At 44.7% G+C, this 9,421-nt stretch overlaps 1 protein-coding gene across 1 annotated transcript; it reads left to right on the top strand.

Moving 5' to 3' along the window:
• Positions 1-1,456: 1,456 nt before the first annotated feature.
• Positions 1,457-3,163, top strand: LOC131568737 (pre-mRNA-splicing factor SLU7-like). The gene has a single exon (XM_058820822.1). It carries the CDS (start codon positions 1,457-1,459, stop codon positions 3,161-3,163), a length of 1,707 nt encoding a protein of 568 aa, XP_058676805.1.
• Positions 3,164-9,421: the final 6,258 nt, after the last annotated feature.

The raw sequence follows: 9,421 nt of genomic DNA, 5'->3' as shown, positions 1-9,421 counted from the left end.
GTTATGAGTAAAGGCCTTGGGTTAAAGACTAATCAAACCATCCAGTAGTTGGATCCTTCTGAGGTTTCCTTCAGGATTGAGATGCTTCAAACACAGCAAACTGCAGGAGTGCCTCTGTGATAATAACTGGGGAAAACCACCAGATTAGCAGTTTGGAGGAGGGTTTCAATGAAGCTCAGGTATCTTTTCTTGGAACTCTGAAAAATACTTAAAATTTTAGACAGCATTGGGTCAAACCACAGAGTCGGTGCAGGTCTGGCCAGAGAGCTCAGCTGGTCTAAGAGATGCACAAGTGGCTAGAGAAGGAAAAAAGAGTCCTGAAATGTTACATGTCTTTTAGATAATTACACAAAAAGATGTTAAAACATATAAGAAGATGGTTATAAATACAGTAATAACATCTTATGAACGATGCCTATTATAAAATCAGTCAATTCACATAATGTAATCAATACATCAGCAATAACCATCTTAGGAAGTTGAGATAACACCTTTCTAAACAGTCATGTACCATGATTGAAAAATGAAACAGAGGAAAACACTGAAACAGCTCACAATCAATAACAGCCATAATGTAGAATCATCACTGACTTTTCTGTGTTATCTACGGAAGATAAAACAGCAGAGATTGAAACAAGCAATAAAATCTTTGATAAAATCAAGGGTGAACACCCTGTACCTTCTTTATTCACAAACAGGTGTTTGGCAGCGTTTCATCACAGCTGTTTTAGTCAGAGTCATCTCTTAAAGGAAAACAACTGTACATCTTACAATGCAGAAAAGTGATATTTAACCGTCTTAGAGTGCAATGCAAGATGTAACCAGGAGCATGTGTTCTATTGCCAGCTGTTAAAACCAGGCGGGGCAGTGTTCTTTATCTCTTCCAGGACTCAATCCTCCCTCCAGGAGTTATCTTCTGTGAATGGGCCATTAACGATTAATTATCTTTTGTTAATGGGCCATTGAGTGTCCCTGCATGGCTGATAAAACTCCACCATCCCATTGGGAGATGCTCTGCCCAGGGGGAGGAGCCAAACATTCCTACCTGGATATAATCTGAGGGCTGGATCACCACAGCAGCCTTTCCCACTGGATTCCCAGAGGAAGACCAGACCCTTCTAGGCCTTCACTGGACCTTCAGAGGAAAATTCCACTCTTCTCCAGGATTCCTCCTCCACCAGAACCACAGCTGGCACTGCAAGAGGGCTGAGCCACCACCCTGACACACAGGCTGTCAGCTCCTGCTCTGACTTTGTCTGCTTCAGCAGTAAAGTTCTTTTACTGTGATCTGATTATTTCTAAACTCTTAAGAACTGCTGCAGATAAAATTCAAGGTTATAGGACATAGTTAAGACTTTAAAATTAATTGTTGCAAATAATATTGGGAGGAGAGGAGAGGCACAGGGGAGAGGAGTGTTGTGGGGCAGTGCTGTGGCCTGGCAGGAAAAAACCCAAAATGACCTCAAGTGCAAATGGTGTGAGCCTGGAGGAACCAAAGAAGATGATGAGGGAAGATTGGAGGAAAAAGAAAGAATTAGAAGAGCAGAGAAAACTTGGAAATGCACTGGCTGAGGTGGATGAAGAAGGAAAAGACATTAACCCTCATATTCCTCAGTACATCTCCTCAGCACCGTGGTACATAGATCCTTCTAGGAGACCCACACTAAAGCATCAGAGACCTCAGGCAGAGAAGCAAAAGGAGTACAACTCCTCTGGAGATTGGTACAAACGAGGAGTTCAGGAGCACTCTGTGGCCACGAGGTACCGCAGAGGAGCCTGTGAGAACTGCGGGGCACTGACACACAAAAGCAAACACTGCATGGAGAGACCCAGGAAAGCTGGAGCAAAATACACAGGCATGGATATTGCCCAGGATGAACATGTGCAGCCCCAGCTGGTGTTTGGTTATGATGGGAAGAGAGACAGGTGGAATGGTTATGACCCAGAGGAACACATGAAAATTGTTGAGGAATATTCCAAGGTTGATTTGGCCCAATGTGCACTGAAAGCACAGAAGCTTCAGGAGGAGTTGGCATCAGGGAAGCTGGAGCGAGTGAACTCCCCAAGACACCAGGGGAGAGAAGAGGAATCAAATTCACAGACAGAAAGAGATCACAGCAGTGAAGATGAGGACAAATACACAGATGACATTGATATGCCCGGGCAGAACTTTGACTCCAAAAGACGCATCACAGTCCGAAATTTACGTATTCGGGAAGATATTGCTAAATACTTGAAGAACCTAGACCCAAACTCTGCTTATTATGATCCCAAAACAAGAGCAATGAGGGAGAACCCTTATGCCAACACAGGCAGGAGTCCAGATGAAGTTGCTTATGCTGGTGACAACTTTGTTCACTACACAGGTGATGCCATTTCAATGGCACAGACTCAGCTCTTTGCCTGGGAGGCTTATGACAAAGGCTCTGAAGTTCATCTTCAAGCAGACCCTACCAAATTAGAGCTCCTTTATAAATCTTTCAAAGCAGAAAAAGAAGATTTCAAGGCACAGCAGAAGGAAAGCATCCTGGAGAAGTATGGGGGACAGGAACATTTAGATGCCCCTCCAGCTGAACTGCTGCTAGCTCAAACAGAAAACTATGTGGAGTATTCTAGGCATGGAACAGTCATCAAGGGACAGCAGAGAGCTATTGCTTGCTCTAAGCATGAAGAGGATGTGAGGATCAACAAACATACATGCATTTGGGGTTCGTGCTGGAAGGAAGGGAAGTGGGGTTACAAGTGCTGTCACTCCTTTGTCGAGTACTCCTACTGTACTGGGGAAACTGGGAAAGAAATTGCTAATACAGAGGCAAGTTTAATGGAAAAGCAGCCTGAGGAGGAAGAACACATGATAAAACCCAAAACACTGATGGAGATCCACCAAGAGAAACAGAAAGAGAAGAGAAAGAAGAAGCACAAGAAGAGCTCAAATTCCGACAGGGAGGGTGAAGAGGAAAAGAAGCGAGAAAAACTAAAAAAGGCCATAAATGCTGAAGAGGCTCAACTTCTCCACCTCAGAGAAATCACGCAGTTAGATGAGAGGAGGAGACCATACAACAGCCAGTATGAAGCCAGGGAGCCAACAGAAGAGGAGATGGAGGCCTACAGAGTGAAAAGGCAGAGACCTGATGGCCCCATGGCCTCTTTTCTTGGGCAGTAATCACAGGAGGCACCATTCCAGTACACAAAGCTTTTCCCATTGTTGTTTACAACTCTCTAGACACTTAATTTTGTACATGTCTAAAAGAACAAAAACCTTTTTGTGCTCTGAAGAAATTTGTAAAAGCTTCTTTCAGCAGACATGAGCAGTCTAGTAGTTACTGGAGTTTTGTAAATGCGTGTGTATGTATACAAATACAGCCACACGCATATAACATATGTATCCATAAAATACATGCACCTACTCTGTAAGTTCTTGAAGGAGATCTGATTGAAGTCCTGAAATTTGGCCAACTAATACATGTATATATATATATTTGATCAACTAATGCATAAAGTTGTAATGCAGTAAAACTGACTAGTCAGTAGAAATGGTCAGCAGGTGTCAATACACAACAAAAATGCTTGACAAAAATTGACACAACTACTACTAGAGCTTCTCACTTGTTAAGCCTGTCTCATGACTGTAAAGGAATACAGAGTTTCTTGATCACTTTGCAGTGGAATATTCCTGTCAGAGCTGGAAAATGAAATTTCACAAATCAAGCAGCAGTATGGGGAAGCAAACAAGGAGAATTTCCAAAAAGACTGTCAGTGACTTAATCCTGACTTGTCTGCATTAAGACATTCTCGTGCAGCGTGTGTTAAAAACTACAAACCACACACTTTGGAGATGCTGTCTGTAGACACCTCTAGTTGCAGTTGTGTGAGGTGGTAAAGGGGTATTTCTGTAATTTCTTTTCCTTGTTTTAAATTATAGGAGGAGGTAGGGTGGACTCAAAACATCCTGTTTAAATGTATCATGAGCACCATTAAATGTACTCTGAATTGTTTCACTTTTTATATACTTAAACCAGGAGCTGTTATATTGTTGTGTTTTCCCCTATGCCTTTAATAAATCATGTTTTGCTTAAAAAAATAAATAAAAATAAAAGGAACAGAGCTGCAGTGGCCAAGCCATATCTACACCACAGCAATTAAATAAATTAAATATAGATGAGCCATTCCCAATTGATGGGCAGGTCCCACCCCAAAAAGGGAAGGGAAAACTCCACGATTCTGCCCTCTGTTCTTCCCCCTAAAACACTTGTGGTTGAAAAAGAGGAGGGGAAAAGGCAATAAAAACCAAACCCTCAAAACCACACACTGTAAGGGGGAAAATAATTAAAAAAAAAAAGTAGAAAACGCCTTTCCCAGCATATTTTGCCTTTTTAAACTCAGAGCTGGGCTTTCTTTCCATGACTTCTATGTTTCCAAGTGCCATTTCCACGTCACAGTTCTATCCTGCCACTTGTTTCCCCACACCTTAGCAGCATGTGAAAAGTGTACATTATATGGCTCTAGGCAGATATTTACTACATGTAATATGTTGTATTGATTATTAGTGCTGCATTAACAATTTAATAGTACTGTAAATGTAGTTTTGTAGTTAAAACATAACTTTTGAGGTTAAAATAGAAACTATGTATGTGGGATATCTTTTTAAAAAGAGGAATGAGGTACTCTCACCAGATAGCAGCCACAGGACACCTGAATCTTTCAGAGAAAGAGAGTTTATTGCTCCATTATCAGAAGGAAAGAACTTTTCCCCACCTTGCTCAGCCCTGAAGACACTTTAGGATTAAGAGGAAGAAGCTGACACTGACCAGACAGAATCCTGTGTTTGACTGGAATTTATGCATCATGTATGAGGTGTATGAATATGCAACAGGCTGTTGCTTTTAAGGGTTAACCCTCTGGTCCTTTTACGGGCTCATTTTGCCCAGAAAAGGTACCCAGACCGCCTGTAACTCTTAGTTTTTTATTGTCTCATATTGTCCTAATCCAAAATGTCCAAATTCTTATTACTCTAATTACATTACTACTTTTATAACCAATTTCATTACTATTAAACTTTTAAAAAATCTTAAAAACAAGCGATTGGTGTTTTTTCCCAGCAGCTGAGCATTCACTCACCACTGTCTTTGTCGCTGCTGTCCCCAGGACTCGCTGTGGGTTTCTCTCTCCTGGGCTGCCTCACCTTGCGCGGCTCTTTGGGCTGCGCATCCTCCGCGGTCCAGGACGGCGTTTGCGGCTCACGTTCTGTTCTCACAGGCTGCTCACTTTCCCCCAGCTGTTGTGTTCATTTCTGTGCATTCCACAAGTTCTACCTCTTCCCCGGTTCTGCTTCACCGCCTCTTCTCTTTGCTGTTTGCTCACCGATCCCGCTGCTGACTGTAGCCAGAACCTTTTGCTGCTTCCCATACCCCTTTTGCTGCTTTGCATACTCCTTTTGCTCCTTTCCATATCCCTTTTGCTCCTTTCCATATCCCTTTTGCTCCTTTCCATATCCCTTTTCCTCCTTTCCATATCCCTTTTGCTGCTTCCCATATCCCTTTTGCTGCTTTCCATATCCCTTTTGCTGCTTTCCATATCCCTTTTCCTCCTTTCCATATCCCTTTTGCTCCTTCCCATATCCCTTTTGCTGCTTTCCATACTCCTTTTGCTCCTTTCCATACTCCTTTTGCTCCTTTCCATATCCCTTTTGCTCCTTTCCATACTCCTTTTGCTCCTTTCCATATCCCTTTTGCTGCTTTCCATATCCCTTTTCCTCCTCTCCATATCCCTTTTGCTGCTTTCCATATTCCTTTTGCTCCTTTGCATATCTGCTCGTTGAATTTCTATCCGTGCTGATCCTGCTGCCAGTGCTGTGCTGTTCGTGTGCTCTGCCCGGTCTGGCTGCAATCTCCCTTTCACATCTTTGTTTATTCCATCTCTAAATGCCATCCCGCGGTTGGCTTGGCTGGTTTCACCTCCTCCTTTTGTGACAGGCTGTTAATCTCGAGTCGATCGTGTCTTTGGGGACACCTTCTGTTGGAATAAATCAGCCCAGACTCCATTTTCTTCTTGCAGAAAGCCAATTCTTTATTCACCAAGCTCATACTTGTAGGAAATACCAGAAGGCACTGTGTTGAACCTAATTGGTCAGCAATACAGTGAAACTCAGTTCATTGGATGATAAAGGCTAGTGTAAGTGTCTATCACATTTTCTCTCTCTAGATATGTTTACATTTTTCCTTTGCGGGCTCTCATGGGATAAATTTCATTGTTTACACAGATGCATTTGTTTTTTTCACCCTCAGAATAGATTGTTGTGTTAAATAAACTTCTCATTTGCAGAATATATGTAACAACCTGGGGATATATGTCCATGGGAACTTGAAAATTGATTGTTAGCTGCATTTAGAAGAAATGTCAGGCCAGCTTTAGCAACTTTAGCAAAGCAAGGCCTGATTTCATAAGGCTTTTATTTTATAATTCTTCTACCTGTCTATGACACTCTACTGCTTTTCTACCTCTTTATCTTCTAGGGGAAAGCATCAAATGACACCTCTGGGCTGAATGATTTTACTCCAAGTGCTCATAGTTAGCAATTGTTCGTAGTTAGCAACTCTACAGCTTGGCCTGGGTAGTTTCCAGCTCTTTCTCATATTTGAAAAGTCCAAAAAGATATTTAAGACTAGATCTGGTGAGACACTAAAGTGTGTCCCTTATTTCTGTCCCTGGGAAATAAGACATTGCACACTGAGACAAATGTCAAAGAGAAGAGGAATAAAATGTGAACAATCATCATAAAAATGCAGGAAACTGTCACTGCATGGTGTGATGAGCAGGAGCTCTGTCCCTGATCCCAGGGTGACACCAGGGCACCCTCACCAGTTGTGTCTGTGCTTCTTGCAGGGACCATGGCTGTGTGACAGACCTCAGGACACTGCTCACTCAATAATTCACTTGCTCACCATGTTTGAAATTCATTCCTCTGACCGTTACAGGCTCCAAATTTCAGGCTGTGGATCCTTCAGTGAAAATTAGCTTCTCACAGTGTATTTTCCTAGTGCAGAATATCTTCACATGTCTTTGTACAGAGAATGGCATCAATATAACCCAATGAATTTAATTCATATTAGCAATTAAGACCCCGAGAGGGTGGATCAGCCAGGGAGGATCCAGCCACTGGGGAAGCACTTCCAGGAGCAAACGTGTGAGAGCCATCTGTCGCCTCTCCACACTCAGTGACAGCCACAGCAAGGCTCTGCAGCCTGCTCAGAAAATTCACACCAAGATGAAGGCTTGCTGAATACATTCTGCAACAGAATACATTCACCAGGGGTGAATTGTGCCCTGCACTGGAAGGAAGGTGAGGCTCGGCCATGGTGGTGCCCTGCAGCTGCTGCCTCTCCCTCTCCTGAAGGGAAATGTGGCTGTGGGGTTTGCAGAGCTCTGAGTGCTCCCTGCAGAGAGCGTCCTGCCTCCACTGGAGCAGGCTTTCCACTATCTGATGGTGGGGAGCAAAATCCAAATTCCTGCTGAGAAACGTGGTGAAGTGCTGTCAGAAAGGGGAAAATCCTGCTCCAGGTGACACTGGGGAATACCCTGCACTCCTTTACCTGCAGTCACAAGACAATGAACTTTCCTTTCCATCCTTCTGCATAAAAATGGAGTGACATGCACACATATAAGGCAAAAAAAAAATCCCTACAGGCCTTACAAAACCTGTCAGTGCTGCACAGGCTCCTTTCCCCAGGGAGAGTTGAGGAAACAAGGATGAGACAGTCACTCATCATTCTGCTTAAGACAAGGCTGGGAGGCCCAGGGATGCTGCAGCAAAACCCACAAAGCAAAGCTGCAGAGCAAAGAACTGACTGAGCCAGCTCCTGGCCCACAAAATGCAGGAATCAGATCAGCTGAGGACAGGAGATGCAGGGATTCCAGGACTACCTTGTCTCCTTGGACCACCTCATGCCTTCAGCTTTTGGGTCTTCTCTGGTGTGTGATGATGAGGTGGGACTGAATTCCCATCTGGCCAGGTGAATGTGCTTCAGACACACCTTCAGCCCTGCTTGCACCTGGCTCCTGTCCTAGGGGTGCACCCTGAGAGTGGGACCTGTGTGGTTTGTGACCACATGAAGGCATCAGCTCCAAAGTGCTGACTGAGGCTGGTGTGTCCCTGGAGGCAAGGCTGGCAGGGTTGTCAGAAGGCCAAGAAGCACCTGAAACCACTGGGTACCTGCATGGCAACCCCCCATGCCTTGCTCCCTGTCTTTGCTCTTTACTTGTCCCAACATCATGCACAGCACCAATATTTATATACAAAACATGACTGTGATTTCAGCAAAAAACAATCTGCCCCCTTAGTCCATTAATAATCTTGTTTCGCTGCCAAAACATTTTCATTTCCTTTTCTCCAGGCCTTCTTTGTCTTCCTTATGTCTATTTTTACTGCATTTTCTGACAGGCAGCCTGTCAGTTTGCCATTTAGGTGAATCTTTCTGCAGTGTGGCCAGCGAAATACGAGCAGCAGAGAAGCCTGCTAATTAAAATCACTGCCTGTAATTTATAGATGTGCTGTCTGTGCTCAAGGAGGGTTGGAGAGCAGAAATCACTGCCCTCTCTGCAGAGGGCTGTGAGGCCAGCCTGGGGTCATGCAGCTGCTGCACAGTCCACTGTCCCTGCTGATGTCACTTGGCCACGGACATTGGGGATATGGGGTTCATTGAGCACAGAATTCCAGCTGTCTCTGTTTATAGTGGATATTTTTGCTCCCAAAAGAGGGGAGAGAATGATATCAAAAGGCTAATTAATTACTTTTATACCATATTATTCTATACATCTAAAACCGAATCTGCCAAGCACTCAACCCTGCTCACACTGCCCAGAATCTCGTGACGGTCAGTGACAGTCCTGACACACACACACACACGCAGGACAGGCCAAGGAAACAAAATACCATCACTGTGGGTAAATAATCTCCATATTGCATTCTACTTTTGCACAAACACAGGCACAACAAATGATAAGAATTGTGCTTCCTTTCTCTGAGGTTCAGAGAACGCGAATCCCAGAAATATTCTTGGGGAGAATTGTGCCTTGCTTTTCTCTGTGAGGAGAATTGTGGGGCTACACTTGCTCCTGTCGAATTCCTCAGGGAGCAGCTCCCGTTCCCTGGGCAGCCCCGGTGAAAAGGGCACCTCCCGGGCAGGGAGAGCAGCAAGGAGCTGGGGCTGTGGGGCCATCCTGGGGCTGTGGGCCCATCCTGGGGCTGTGGGTCCATCCCGGGGGTTGTGAGGCCATCCCGGGGGTCTGAGCCCATCCTGTGGCTCTGAGCCCATCCCGGGGCTGTGGGCCCATGCTGGGGATATGGGGCCGGGGGTGTGCGTCCATCCCAGGGGTTGTGAGGCCATCCTGGGACTCTGAGCCCATCCCGGGCAGTGTGGGGCCG

Source organism: Ammospiza caudacuta, chromosome 27 (genome assembly GCF_027887145.1).
Source record: "Ammospiza caudacuta isolate bAmmCau1 chromosome 27, bAmmCau1.pri, whole genome shotgun sequence".
NCBI classification, from domain to species: Eukaryota; Metazoa; Chordata; class Aves; order Passeriformes; family Passerellidae; genus Ammospiza; species Ammospiza caudacuta.
Note: the sequence above shows the minus strand (reverse complement) of the source record. Positions and strands in the feature narration are given on the sequence as shown.

Excerpts from the sequence above, each read along its gene's own strand:
- LOC131568737 (XM_058820822.1), top strand. The coding sequence starts at position 1,457 with ATGACCTCAAGTGCAAATGGTGTGAGCCTGGAGGAACCAAAGAAGATG.